Below are 14,834 nucleotides of genomic sequence, written 5' to 3' on the forward strand. Positions count from 1 at the left end.
TTTTTTATGGATTACTTAGTTTCACCACCTCCTTTGAAGAAAATTTCAATTTTAATGCTTATATTTATTTTTATTAGAAATAGAAGCTTTTAATACTTCTTTTTTATATAGAGATGTTTACATAATTACCAAACTATTGCTGCTTTATAAACAAAGAGAATTAACATTTTTCAGACCAAGATAAGGTGTTTTAAATATGAATTTTTAAAAAACTTTGAAGTCAAAGGGATGTTTCCAGATCAAGATTTCTTGGACTCTTGATTTGAAGAATGAGGGGAAATGGGGGAAATACCAGATTAGAAGTAAAACCGCTGCCAACAGATAGTCCTGTTAACAACAGTAATTTAAGCCCTGTTCTTTCTGTTGTGATCCAGCATCTGTGTGTATCCAGATATTTGGGAATACAAATTTTGGCCATAGGAACAGGAAACTATCTTTCAATGCCCTCCTGCTGTCTTGCTGCAGTGTCATGTGCAGGACTGTAATTAAACCTGGTTTGCTCTTTATAAACTGGAGACCAAATTACTTTTTGTTTCCTAATTCCCTTTGCTCCACTTAGTTGTTGGTTGGTAAGTTACAAGAAAAGAAAGCAGGATCCTAGGTTTTTATAGGATTAGCACCCTGGAATGGGCAATTAGTGCTTTTATCTTTAGGAACTTTGAGAATAAGAATAAATCAGGTGAAAAATATAAGGGAGGGACTCCTGGGTGGTGCAGGGCTGCCATTGAGATATGGGGGTTGTTCATGGAAGCAAAGAATTTTTTTGGACACACATCCACAACTTCCCTAGCACAAGGTGCCCAGAGCAGCTGTGGCTGTCCCTGGATCCCTGCAAGTGTCCAAAGCCAGGCTGGACTTTGGGGCATGGAGCAGCCTGGGACAGGGGAAGGTGCCCCTGCCCATGGCAGGGGTGGGACTGGATGGGCTATAAGGTCCCTTCCAACCCAAACAAGTCTGGGATTCAAAAACAGGTGTAATCCAAATTAAAATGGCACTCATGTAATGCTGAAGAGATGGATTTGTGGTGAGAGAAATCAAATGTGTTCACGTGTGCTGTTCCCACCTTTTGGGTTTATCATTCTTGCTGCTGCTGTGGGTTGTGCTGTACAATCAGCATCCCCAGTTTTCTTTCATCCCTCAGAGTTTTTCCAGAAGTCTCTATCCTGGTAGTTTAATGAGCTGTGTTTGCACAAGGTTTAGGTTTCTTGTGGCAGTGTAAATGTGACTGTGATGGAATGAGTTCCTGTTCTTGTGTCCTAGCTAATTTTTCGTTGGTATTTCTCTTTTACATGATGTTGAGTTCCATAATACAGGGATCTGAGGGAAAAAAAATCAATTTTAACTGGATTATGACTTTAAGTAGAACCACCCCCAGTCACTGTTCACAACTGGGAACCTTTGACAAATGAGGTGATTTTTTAGGCTGAACAAGACAATGGCCATCCTCTCCCTGCCTTTGCCAATCTCCACATTGAGATCCTGGATGAGAACAACCAGAAGCCTTATTTCACAAGGTCTACCTACGAGGGCTTCATCCTGGAATCCTCCCCAGTGGGAACGACCATCTCGGATAACCGGAACCTGACCTCCCCCCTGCAGGTCGTGGTGCTGGACAACGACGTGGAAGAGGTACAGTTTGTTCTTTCAGAGTGGTTTCAGCTTTATTATTTTCAGAGTCCTTTTCATTTTTTTTTCTTTTTTTTTTTTTTTTTATTGGGAAAAACCTATTTAGATCAGTAAATACAAAAAAAAAAAAAAAATATCCCCCTAATTTCATTAGGATTTTCTGTTTGTTTTCGTTCTGAGTTCAGCTAGATTTGGAAGGAGTTTTCTTCTGATACGTGTTTTGCTCACCTCTCTGGAAGACTCTGTTCTGTTCAAGGTGGTGAATGCTCAGTGCACCGAGGAATCAAAATGCATTTTGTTACGGGGATGAGCCTGCCCCACATCATGAAAATGGGAGAGGGGAGTTCAGAGAGAAAGGAATTCCTGATTTGAACCAAAAAGAAGAGGAATAGGAGGAACAGCAGGAGGCTGAAAGTTCATTGCATTCTTTGCTCTGCCAGATTTTGATGTAACATTACTCAGAGTGGAAGCCAGGCATCTCCAGAGGAATAGTAACCAAGTAGTAACTGTGCAACACCTCTAACCTTTCTTCTGTTCTCACTAAGGTCATTATGGATTTTTTTAGCCAATATTTCTTTTCCCTCTAATTTCCATTGCCCCTCCAGTTGTCTCCCTTGATCTTTTTGATTCCTTCAGCTACAGAAGGAAAGCCAAGCTGCAGGCTTAGGTTTTGTAGGAATAGTTATAGGATCTCTTGAATAAAGTTCTTAACCTGGGAGTCTGAAAACAATTTGCTCTTCAAGGCTTCATTTTAGGCAAATTCATGTTTTTTAAGGAACACAAGAGCCCATAGTCATTAAAACATCACAGTGTCAGAGTGATTTATTGTTTTAAATCCCAAATTCCTGCAGAAGATCTCTATCCATTAAAGTTTCATCATTAATTTATGGGAATTGCTGGAAATCAATGGTTGGAATGCAGATGGAAAACGAGGTTGGATCTGGCTTTTGTGGGAACTGGGTAGAAGGCACGGAATGAGGGCACAGGGTGGGAATCAGCAGGGTTATTGAAGATGTGGATTGCTTGGGAAACACTCAGGTTCAGTTCTGTTTAAAGCAAAGCAGTTTCTTGGTAACTCGATCCAATTAGTGGGATCTTGGATGCTGCTTTGGATAGGAATAGTCAAGGTGGGCAAGGATCAGGTTTATAAATATAACACAGAGTTGGTGGATTCCCCATCCCTGGAAGTGACCCAGGCCAGGCTGGATAGGGTTTGGAGCAACCTGAGATGGTGGAAGGTGGTCAGAGGAGCCACCCAGCACAATTCCATTGTGGAATAATTCAAAGCAATTCCATTTAATGGAAAAAAAATTCCATGTCCTACTTCAGACACTCAAATTTAGTGGCAGTTTTCTCTGCTGCTGGTTTTTTTGGACTCTTTCCCATTCCTGGTGGACGATGATGTTACACTCAAGGGATGCCAGAGAGACGTGGGAATTCATTAGGCTCCAGAGGGTTTTCAGGCTGGAGTTAATAGTGCTGGATTAACTTTTCCCTGGCACCTGCACAGCTCTGCCCAGGAGGTGTCAAAGGCAGATTGGATAATTCAAGGTTCTCCATGTAACTCTGTATTAGGTCATACCCAAGACAGAAAAACAGGATCACTTGGAAATGTTAAATCCTGAATTTGGGCTGATTTTGATTGAATCATGTAGAAAGTACCACACATACTATTTACACACTCAAAATATTTTGTTTAGGGAATTTCTGCATGGAAAAGCAACCTGTTCTTTTAATTCCCTATGCTTATAATAAAATCCTGGGATTCCTGTTCCCTCCAGAAATCCTTTCTGTTCCTTATTTGGTCAGTACAAGTTCATACCTGAAGTTTAGAGAGGTGCTCTGAAATTCATCACAGGTAGTTTGACCATTGGGCTCCATATTTAATTGTTGTACCTCAACACATTCTCATGAACTCCTCCTAGTATTTGGATCTGGAATAGGGCAGTTCATTAATAAACTTGTGTTTGCCTGCAGTAAAAATTCCAACAGAGTTGTGGCCCAAGAATTTGTCATTTTAATTGCATCACTAATAATGAAATAATCTGTCCAATCTGCAGCAGATTCTTAATTGGGAGCATGACCATAACTTAAATAATCTGCGTCAGAAATTGCTGTAAAAACCAAATGTATCTTTCTTGAGGTGCTTCAGGCAGCTTTTTAGCAGTTGTTACATATTTTTGTGGCTCAGTACAAACAGACCTGAAATTTCTTTTCCACAGGAAGGATATTCCATGGATATGGCAGTTCAAGGGTCCAAATGCTTTTCCTAGTGAGTTTAAGGTTGTTTTATCTCATGTTTTAATTTTCATGGGATGATGAATAGCAAGAGTTTGGTGAAGTTAGTGAAAATCTACTTCAGCCACACGATACACAATGAGGCAGTGCCAAAAGTGAATTCTTCTTGTTGGAAAAGGTGAATATTTCAGTGTGGCATGAGGAGTAACTGCCAAAAATCTATTTTGATGCTCTCTTCATGTTGTGGATTTCTGCTGTCACTGGGAGAGATAAAGAAATTCAGGTGGATTAACATGTAAATGAATGGAGAGGGGCTTTTTCCGAAGGTGTGCAGTGATACAAGGGGGAATCATCTTCCCACTGCCAGAGGACAGGGATGGATGGGGTATTGGGAAGGAATTGTTCCCTGAGAGGGTGGGCAGGCTCTGGCACAGGGTGCTCAGAGCAGCTGTGGCTGCCCCTGGATCCCTGGAAGTGTCCAAGGCCGGGCTGGACTTTGGGGCTTGGAGCAGCCTGGGATAGTGGGAGGTGTCCCTGTCCATAGCAGGGGTGGTACTAGATGAGCTTTAAGGTCCCTTCCCACCCAAACCACTCTGGGATTCTCTGACACACAGAGATCTGCCTGTAGCCAGAAGGGATCAGCCTCCTCCTTGTGTGGAAATATTCCATGTTCCTGTTCCTTTGGCATCACCTGGTTCAGGCACAGCCCTTTCCAAGGCCATGGCGTGATGCAGGTGTAACATGGATGTGAGGGAACCAGATTGAAGTGTCTGTGTTTCAGTTCATGTGCCAGGGGTTTGCGGAGTGCTTCTAACCTGCTGTGGGCAGAATTCCCAGAATTCTACCTGGGAGTGCAGCAATTACATAGAGCTCCAATATAAAATGGCCCAGTACTAAAATTGCTCTTTGTGGGGCTGGATGGGACCTCAGAGTGGGATTGTCAGCAGAGGTAGTGATCATTAACTTCTGCAGGTTTGAATGTCCTGATGATTTCATTGTAACCCAGTAAATTCATGGATTTAGGAATATATTTAAATTTAAGGATTGCTGATGAGACACTGAGATAAACCCCCTCTGTGCTGGTGCATCCCAGTTCCCACTGGTGACCCTGGTTATTCATAATGAATTCTGCCTGCTAATTGAAAAATTAAAATGACTCCATATCCTCAGGTAAATGCAGGAAGAAAGTGCTCACTTAACTGTGTGTCTGAGGAAAAAAAAGAACAAAACCCACTCTAAATTGAAACCCTGTGGGAATTATAACAGAGTCCTGCTAAAACCCTTGCAGAAATTAATTTATAGATGGGACATTGCAAACAGACCTTTCAGCAGAGCAGCAGTGCTGACTGCTGATATAATTAAGTGTTCTGTTTAAATGGCATAAATTAAATTAAGCTGTGCGGGTACCTTAAGACCTGAGCAAACCAAAGCTGAGATGAGGAACTTAAACTGTGTGAGCTGAGAGCTCTTTACATAAGACTCTCCAAGCCTTTTTTTTCCTTCTTCTTTGGTTTCCATGTGTCCTGGTTTGGAAAGACAAGTGTCTGCTAGGGAAGGCACGAGCCTACCTTGGAATGGAGTATGTAAACCCTCTCCCTCAGAATTATTGTAATTTTGAAATTACGGGGCTTTCAGGCAAAGATATGGGAATAGGAATAACAGTTCCTTACTAGGAAAATTAAAATGTAGTAGTACAAAAAACCAACTGAACAAAAAAAAACAACAACAAAAAAAACCCGCTGACAGAGTCAGAACACAATCTGACACCCTGTTGGTCAGGGTGTTTGTAGCAGTCCAATCAAGTCCCCCTGCAATGACAGATGTGGTTCTGTTGGAGCAATGATCCTGTACGAGGGTGTAGTTTTCCTCTGAAGGTCCAGTGGTGGTAAGATGGGTCTGGTCTCCCTCTGGGAATCCAGTGCAAACAGTCTGCCCTGGTGTTCTGAATCTCAGATTTTATCCAGGTAGGAATTCTTGGCTCCTCCCCCTGGGTGGAGCATCTCCCACTGGGATGATGTAATTGTATCAGCCATGCAGTGAGCCTCGATGGCCCATGAACAGCAGATATCCCCTGGAGGGAGGGTGGGTGGTGGAGGAGATAAAGAGCACTGCCCCACCTGGTTTTAACAGATGGTGATAGAATACACACCCCTGGCCACATCTTGCATTGCAACATAAGTCACCATGGGAGAGAATTCATTTATCCAGTGGTTAGGATTGGTGATAAAGCTGCACTGAGTTTCAGTCATGGAATGGGTTTGGACTTTAAAGCCCATCCTCTCCCACCCCTGCCATGTTAGGGACACCTTCCACTGTCCCAGGCTTCTCCAAGCCCCGTGCAACCTGGCCTTGGCATTCCTGGGTTATCTCATGCAGGACCAGAGTTGGACTCAATGATCTTTGTCGGTCCCTTCGACCTCAGGGCTTTCTGTGATTCTCTGGATTTTTTTTTTTTTCTTTTTCAGAGAACTTGAGGGAAATTTGAAAGAGTTTTACTTAAGGATGTCTTGGCAGCAATGTGAGCAGACAGAGCAAGTAATGTATAAAATAAGTTTTAAATGCACCTACAAATGTAGGTTATGGGTTTTCAGTAATATATCAAGAGAAGGAAGAATAATAGACTTCTGATTTTTTTTAAACCAGGACAACTTAAGCATTTAAGCATTTTAATTACCAAAGTATTTTTCTCTGATATTTGCCTGATTGCTTCTATCACTCCCAGCAGTTGTTTGAAGTTGTTTTGCAGTCAGTGCTCCCTCAAGGGGACAGTTCTGTTGCCCCTGGGCAGCCCTACTGTGACACTCCAACAGTTGTAATAACTCAGCAAATATCCTTCCCAAAATTAAGCAACCTATTAATATCATTATTAAAACAAAAAGAAGGTCAAGGCAAAGACAAAAGTTTGCTTTCCTTCCTTTAGGATTTATAAAGATAGGGGTTACATTTGATCTTTACACTTAAGGAAAACCAGAAATAGTAACACTGAATTGCTCCAGTAACATTGTGTGGCTTCCTTGATTATTTTAGGATGAATATCTCATGGTTTCTGCCTTCTGACACTCCCAGGGAACAATTCCTTCCCAATATCCCATCTATCCCCTGCCCTCTGGCAGTGGGAAGCCATTCCCTGTGTCCTGTCCCTCCATCCCTTGTCCCCAATCCTTCTCCAGCTCTCCTGGAGCCCCTTTAGGCCCTGGCAGGGGCTCTGAGCTCCCCCTGGAACCTTCTATTCTCCAGGGGAACATTCCCAGGTCTCTCAGCCTGGATCCAGAGCAGAGGGGCTCCAGCCCCTCCACGGCCTCCTCTGCACTCATTCTAATAAATCCACATCTTTCTTTTGTTGGGGAGACAGAATCTCCCCTGCTTTCCCTCTGCAAGGCTCTAGGTCTCAGATTTTCCAGGTGGAAACATGGGAAAGATTTTCTCCTTTCACCCTGAAATGAGGAGGACAGATGCTGGAAACACCTTTCCAACAAAACAGAATTTTTACAGACATTTAAGTGTTGATCGTCCTCCATTTGAAAATTGTTGGAAAACTCAGCTGTGCCATCAAAGTGTCTTTTTTATCACTGTGGCTTTTAGGGGGTGGGCCTGTGCTGGAAATTAAGAGGTCTGAGAAGTTTGGATAGTCTTGGAACTTGTTCTGGCTGCCCTGGAGATCTTCTGAGCCAAATAGACCCTGTCCAAAACACTTTGGGGATTGTTGAAACACACACAGAATAAATACCCTTGTCTTGGCAATATCATAATTATCCCAAATAATTTTGATTTCATCTTCATCAATTGTAGAAAACTGTTTGCTTTGAGCATAGTTGTAACCCCTGGTGAGATTTGAGGAGCAGCAGGAGTGGAACATCCACATCCATGCAGGAATTTCTCCAGAGATTCCTGTACAGAAGCCCAGTCTTTGTTTATTGAGTGCAGCATTTTGTGTGTCTCATTTTGTTGTTTTTTGTCTGTAGCCATGAATCCCCCAAATGTTCTGCTGTTCCTTAGTCCCAGGTTTGCATTTCCTCACTTGTGTTCATTTTGTGTTTTCCTTTGTAGGTCCCACCAGGTGCCTTCCCTGTAGGTATTGGGTGTTATGTGTGCAAAACACCTTTTTTGGGTTTAATTGTGTGATTTCTTCCTTTATTTCTCCCTTTCCTCCCTCATTTCTCCCTGCCCTGATGGTGTTTGTGGCTGGGACTGTCCCTTGGTTTGTGAAGCCTGCAAAGAGCCCTTTAAACGCATTGGACCCAATTTAGAGCATAAAGTCATACACTGTGATTGCCTAACGTTCGTTAAATTATTACAAGTCTTCAAAGACATCCTGAGTATTACAGAAGTGCTTTTTTAAATTAAAAAGTACCTCAGGTTTGAACTGTGTGCTTGAAATGCTCCTTGCGGGTTGCATGTGAACTCTTTTGTGTGGTTTGTGATAAATTTCTACTTAAAATTCCACATTAAAGTATTTATCAGAGACCAGCCTTGTCTTCATGACCCAGTAATGTCACCAGAAATCACAATGCTGTAATCCATGTCCCAAAATAAAATCATGTAAAAAAATAAATAATTGGAAATTGTGTTGGCAGGGTAGCTGGGGTTGTTCTCTCTCACATGAAATGTTAAGTCAAGCTGACTTTTCAGGCAGCATAAAATGGGCAAATAATGTCCAAGATCCCTGATAATAATGTCAAATATCCCTGGTAATAACGTCCAAGCATAACAGTGCTTTTCCAGATGAAGGGAATAAATTGCACTCAGGTTCTGACATGCCTGGGAGGTGGTAAAATAGGCATTGATTGCTGTAAAGGCAATTACCTTCCATATTAGGAGAACATTTCTCAGACAAGGATTGCGAAGGAATGGGACACATTACTCCAGGAAGGTTCAGGATCTCCATCATCAGCTTTTCTCAGGAATAAATTAGGAAAAAAATGCTGTTTATTAGTGTTCAGAAGGACATGAAAGCAAGAACTGCAAAACTAACTGCGGGTTTTGCAAATTAAATTCTTAACTGACTTTATAATGTATACAAAGTGAACAATTATGGGCAATTACCTTCCCTAAGTTTTCCTGGAATGAAGAGGGTGCTGTTTGCATTGCTGGCTGTAAAATGAATTTTCACTTTCCTGGGAGCTGCAGTTACAGCAAAGCTTTAGGCACTCAGGAACCACTCGTGTAGAACACTTGGATTATTCTTGCCCATGGCTTCCTGGAATGTTTTCTTATTTGAATAGTGGAATCTTTGCCTTTTGGACTTCATTAAAAGCAGTTTCTCTTTGTCCTGGTGTTGTGCTGCTCTGTCCTGGTGCCACTTGGTGCAGGTCAGGGTTGGCCGGGGGTTGTGGACCTGTCCTGTGCTTCCAAGGGTTTTAATCCTCCAGGAATGACACTAATGGAGTGACCCTTCCAGAAGAGCTTTGGATTCAGAAAGTGTTCAGAGAAGTAATGCTCCTTCGGGGATTTTTTTCTGAATTCAGTTCTTCTCCCTTTACTCATCTGGTTCTCCCTATGTCCTTCTCTGTAGGAGTGGGATTTGTGGAATGATGTTGGAAAGCAGGTATAAAAATCCTGGATTTTCTGTCATTTCTGGTACCACTCCTCTGGTTCCTCATCTGCACATTCCTGGGGCAGTTTAATGCAGCTTTTATAGGACTTGTCTCCCAGCCTTTTGCATTTTCCTGGAATTTGTGTTCCCCTACCAACAGAAATAAACTCTGTAATTCATGAGTGAGAGCAACAGGAGGTCAGGTTAGATTAACCAGATTATGAACAAGGACACAGGAAGTTGCTAGAGTACTGTGGGCAGCAAAAAGAAATGTAGTTTGAAAATTTAACTCATGTAGAATCTGATCAGTTAAATAATTCAAAAACACCTTGAAAGAGGTGAGAATCAGGAGTGACCCAAGTCCTCAAGAAGCCATGAGTGAATTTAAAATGCCTTTTTTTCCCTTTCTCTACCTTAAAACGTTACTTTTCAGTTCATTTACAATGTTTTCCCCTGTCAGCAGAGAGGTTCCTAATTCTGCATCAATACATCTGGATTCTTTCTGAGACCTAAAGAGACCCCCTGAGCTGCCTCTGTTTCCTGAAATACTTCCCCACATCATTCTCTTTGTTCAGTGCACCAACCCAACTGTTTTATTGCTCTGTTAATCAAGTTCAGCTTCATTTGAGTTTTAATATGACGATAAAAGCTTGAATCTGGTTTCTTATAAAAAGTCATGTCTGGCTTAAAAATTACTGTTTAATGGGGGAAAAAAAGGCACTTATTTAAAACCGATACAGGTATTTGTTCACAATTGGATTTTCCCACTCTAGTGGTTTTTTTTAATATGTTTTTCATCAAGAAGATTAGATTTTTAGGCCAGCAGTGAGGTTTTTTTACCTCTTTTTTTTTTTTTTTTACAGTTCTGTAGATTTTGTTGCAGCATTTGTGCTTATTTAGGTTTCAACTAAAACAAACACTTGTAGCGAGTAATTGGAGTCTTAATGTACCTCTGAATTTATAATAAAATGCTATTTTTTTTTTCCCCTTGATGTTGTTGAAAGACCAAGGATCCTCAGCTCCATCTCTTCCTGAACGACTATACCATGTTTTTCACTGTGACTCAGAGTGGCATCACCCGCTACCTCACCCTGCTGCAGCCTGTGGACAGGGAGGTCCAGCAGCTCTACACCTTCTCCGTGAGTTAAATCCCCTTGGAAAACTCTCTAGGCACTGCTCGGAGCACGTGGTGGGAAATGATCAATTCCAGCATCCTTGGGGGGCTTAAAAGGGCTCAGAAGGAGGAGAGAAGTGAAGGATGAGCTATTTGAGAGCAGCAGTTTAAATTCCCCTGCCAGCACCTTCTCCATGGCCCCAGGATTGGTGCCTGCTCCTCATCCCATGGCAGGATCTGAGCCCTCTTTTTTATCCCTGGTCCTGCTTTTCTCATTGCCTTACTGGAGCCAGTAACATGAGCCTTGACTTGGGCTTTTTGCTTTATTTCTGTCATCACCACCTCCCCCCCCCCCAAAAAAAAAAAAAAAAAAAAAAAAAAAAAAAACCAAACCACAAAAAAACGGCTGACAGAAAGCACAAGCAGCAGTATTTAAAAAAAAAAAAGGGGAAAAAGGTTTAAATGGATTTAATATTCCCTCAGGCTGAGTAAACTGCCTAACAGCCCTACAGTGATTTGGAAATGGGCTGTGGGCAAACCCAGTTCTTCTGCAGGGGTTCCCAGTCTCTGCCTCCCTATTTTCTGTCCATTTTCATTGGAAAGGAGAGCTCAGATTTCCTCTGTGGAATTAGAGTCCCCAGCTCTGTAATTCTCACCTCAAAATGCTGTCTGGGAGGCAGAACAGAGCTCCTGGGTGTGGTGATAGCCAGGTGAGACTCCATGAACTCAGCAGCTCCTATCCCTGCCCCATCCCTGGGAAATTCCAAGTTATTCCCTCTCACTTCTCCACTGGAAAGGTTTGGATGTGTTTGTTTGGCTTTTGCCCTGAGCCTTGCACAAACCGGCCCAAGCCCTGCTGAATCCTCCTGTCATTGCAAATGCAGAGAGAAACAAAATGCTGATTTTTGGGTGGTCAGGCTGTATTTCCTCCTGTTGGAATTGTATTTCTCTTGGAATTATATGGAGAACACAGCATTAAAATACATTCCTGTCCTGCTTTTTTTTTATCCCTCTGAAGATGACAGCTTCTGATGGAGTCCAGGAGAGTGTCCCAGTGACTGTCAACATCCTGGTGCTCGATGCAAATGATAATTCCCCGACCTTCTCCAACATTTCCTACAGCGTCAAGATCTATACGGATATGAAGCCTGGGGAAGGCGTTATAAAGGTAATTTCAGGGCTTTTATTACCTTTGTTAACTCACTTTTTGTTAGCAGTACATGGCCTTGTTCACCTAAATTGGAAATGCACTGAAACCAGCTAGAAGTGAAGTTTTTGTATCTGCATCCACTTCATTAGTTAAATATCTATTCAAAATTGACAAATAATATTAAATGTCAGGCCTGTTTTAGCTGTAGGGCTGCAGCTCATCTGCTTCCTTTGAGGTTCCACAAGAAAAATTCAGCTGAAAAATCTCAAAAAAAAAAAAAAAGGAGAAAATTCTCTTTTATTGAGATAAAGGAAATTGGGACATTGAGATAAAACATTTTGGGAGAACAGGTAAGTGGTGGAGAAGGACATAACCAGGAATGTTTTCCCATGCCAGGAAACCTGCTGGGTTTTGCAAGCTTATTTGTAGAGCAAATGAGCATTGAAAAATGGGTTTAACACGGGCCCAGAGAGAAGTAGTTTCAATTAAATTTTGCCAGCACTGATCTATGCTTTAGTGCAGGACTGGAGGTGAATCCTGGTGACACTAAAATTAATGGAAAATGTCTCTTTTTGCCTAATTATTCCAAGATCTCAGCCCTGCTCTGAGTGCTGAGATGGATGAAAAGACAAGATGCCATGGGTGATATTCCAGAGTGGTTGAAGGCAGTGGGAATATTGGGAAAATAAAATTAATTAACTGACTTAAGTATAAAAATGCCATTTTCTGAACCATAATCAGGAATTAATTTGAGTGTAGCAGTGATGAGGAGACAGTTCCATGCCCCTCCTGTCCCTCTTGATCTACACTTGTGCCTTTGCATCTTCAGCTCTTCCTTTGTGTTGTTCCATCCCCTCATCAATTTGGGCCACGAGCACTTAAAAACAATCAGGGACAGCCACAGGGGCATTGGCAGCAAGATTTGAGGGAAAGAGAAAAGTTTGAAGCTGCTGTGGTCTGGTGTGTCTCTCGGGACCCATGTCCTGGCCAGCCCTGGCACCGGAGCCACAGAACAGGCACGGTTCCGTATCCTGGGATACACCCCCGATCCTGTGGATCCTTGCCCTGCAGAAGCATGAACAGTGGTGAGGAATAAAGGAAGGACTCTGATGAGGAACAGCAGCTGGGGTTTATTAGCCCACACGGGACTTCTTCACACCCAGCAAGTCTGCCCACCAAAGCGGGGTTCCTCTCTGTACAGCACTTTAGAAACAGGGGAGGGGCAGGGGGTAGGGGACGGCTTGGGACCAATCCAGGGTGTGAAGGGTGTGATTCTGTACATAAATGGCAAATGTGATAACAAATCAATAACGCAAGGGAGGGGAGAACAGGGACCCTGCCCAATCACTCGACGCCCTCACTGGAACTTTCGACATATCAAGGTGAGACTTCGAGGTGATGGACTGGACCCGTAATTATGATTGATTGATAATAACTGGGGTAAACCATAAAGGGGTAAAACATGGGGTACATGGGACAAACCATTATAACTTATATAAAACAGTACGAAACAAGGAATAAATACATACAGAAAGCTGATAAAACCAAAAAACACACCACTACAGGAAGCATAATTAAATTCCTCAAAACGCTGCACAAGGCTGGATGAAAACAGGACAGCAAACACTGTTGTCCTGAAGGAGTTAGGGAGCGTGAGGCAGAAAATGCTGCTAAATGAGATTTCTGCTGGGTAAAAAGAATGTTTTCAACTCAGAGTTGGCCTTGAGGATGCTCTGAGCTGCCTGAGGTTTGTTAATGATACCTGAGATGGAGCAGAGCAGCTCCTGGGCTTGTCTGAAGCTGCTGGAGTGTTTCTGTGCTCAGAGGGAAGGTGCTGCTCTATAGCTCTCAAACACATCCTGGTGGTGCAGCTGCAAACATATTCTGAGCCTGGAGGCTTTCGAAGAGCAGGAGGACACATTTCTTAGGAAAACTAAGCCAGAACAGGTTATTTGGGAAAGGAATAATGGGGGAAGTTGGGCCTTTAGCTCACCTCTGCTAAAAAATTTAAATTTCAAGAGTAACGTTTTCTCAAATCCATGCTTCTGTCTGCACAGTCAGCACATGGCTGTTTTCCTGAGTTTATAACCTGGTCAGAGGGGGAAAGTAGAAAATTCTGGCTGGTTTGGGAGAGGAGCTGTTTTTTCAACTCATCCCACATTATCAGATGATCTGAGTTTCCCAATCACCTGGCTTAAAAAAAAAAACAAAACCCCCCCCCCCAAAACAAAAAACCAAAACAAAAAAAAAAAACCTCGGGTCTTAGGATTTCAGTGGCCTGGTGATGATGCCAGAAATAAAGAGGGCTCAGCACAGGAGGGACCTGGAGCTGCTGGACACAGTCCAGGGGAGGCACCAGGATGAGCAGAGGGATGGAGCAGCTCTGCTGGGAAGAAAGGCTGGGAGAGCTGGGATTGTTCAGCCTGGAGGGGAGAAGCTTTGGGGTGACCCAGTTGTGGCCTTCCAGTGCCTGAAGGAGCTGAAACAAAAGATAGAGAGAGACTCTTTACAAGGGATGGAGTGACAAGAGGAATGGCTTCCCACTGCCAGAGGGCAGGGATGGATGGGATATTGGGCAGGAATTGTTCCCTGGGAGGGTGGGCAGGCCCTGACACAGGGTGCCCAGAGCAGCTGTGGCTGCCCCTGGATCCCTGGAAGTGTCCAAGGCCAGGCTGGACTTTGGGGCTTGGAGCAGCCTGGGATAGTGGAAGGTGTCCCTGCCCATGGCAGAGGTGGCACTGGATGGGCTTTAAGGTCCCTTCCAATCCAAAGCTTTCCATGATTCCCTGATAAGGATTTTGGGCAGCTGCACTATTTGGTAGGTTGCTCAATCTTTAGATATAAAATATCTATATATATGTATACTTCATATATATAAAGGCTTTATAAAGACTTTCTCAAAGGCCAAACTCACCTTTCTTTCTCATTTTTTTTAACCCTGACACAGTGATTATGAGGGGCACTGACCTTGTTGTCTGCATGAGGAGCAAAGTCTCCTTGTAGCCCACCCTCCCTCCTGGAATCAGGATCCTTTGGGATCCTCTGCTGGGAGAGGCTGCTCATCTCTGACAGTTCCCAGAGGAAAATTAGTTCATAAAACCAATTTGTCTCATCAGAAAAAGCAGGTTAGAAAAAGAACATTGACCTCAGAACGTCTGGACGGTCTCAAAACC

At 43.0% G+C, this 14,834-nt stretch overlaps 1 protein-coding gene across 5 annotated transcripts in view; it reads left to right on the forward strand.

Annotated features, from left to right (window-relative positions):
• The window catches only part of PCDH15 (protocadherin related 15), a 300,245-nt gene that overhangs the window by 140,802 nt on the left and 144,609 nt on the right, over window positions 1–14,834 (forward strand). For 3 of the 5 annotated variants that reach the window (XM_066191711.1, XM_066191709.1, XM_066191707.1), the window contains exons 12-14: window positions 1,423–1,629; window positions 10,402–10,536; window positions 11,530–11,679. In XM_066191711.1, coding sequence (XP_066047808.1) covers window positions 1,423–1,629; window positions 10,402–10,536; window positions 11,530–11,679 — 492 coding nt within the window. Of the gene's footprint in view, window positions 1–1,422; window positions 1,630–7,911; window positions 7,933–10,401; window positions 10,537–11,529; window positions 11,680–14,834 lie in introns of all 5 variants that reach the window. The other 2 variants (XM_066191706.1, XM_066191710.1) reach the window with 1 other exon arrangement.

Source organism: Chamaea fasciata, unplaced genomic scaffold, assembly GCF_029207755.1.
Source record: "Chamaea fasciata isolate MVZ Bird 193981 ecotype frontalis unplaced genomic scaffold, bChaFas1.0.hap1 SCAF_9, whole genome shotgun sequence".
In the NCBI taxonomy this organism is placed as follows: Eukaryota; Metazoa; Chordata; class Aves; order Passeriformes; family Sylviidae; genus Chamaea; species Chamaea fasciata.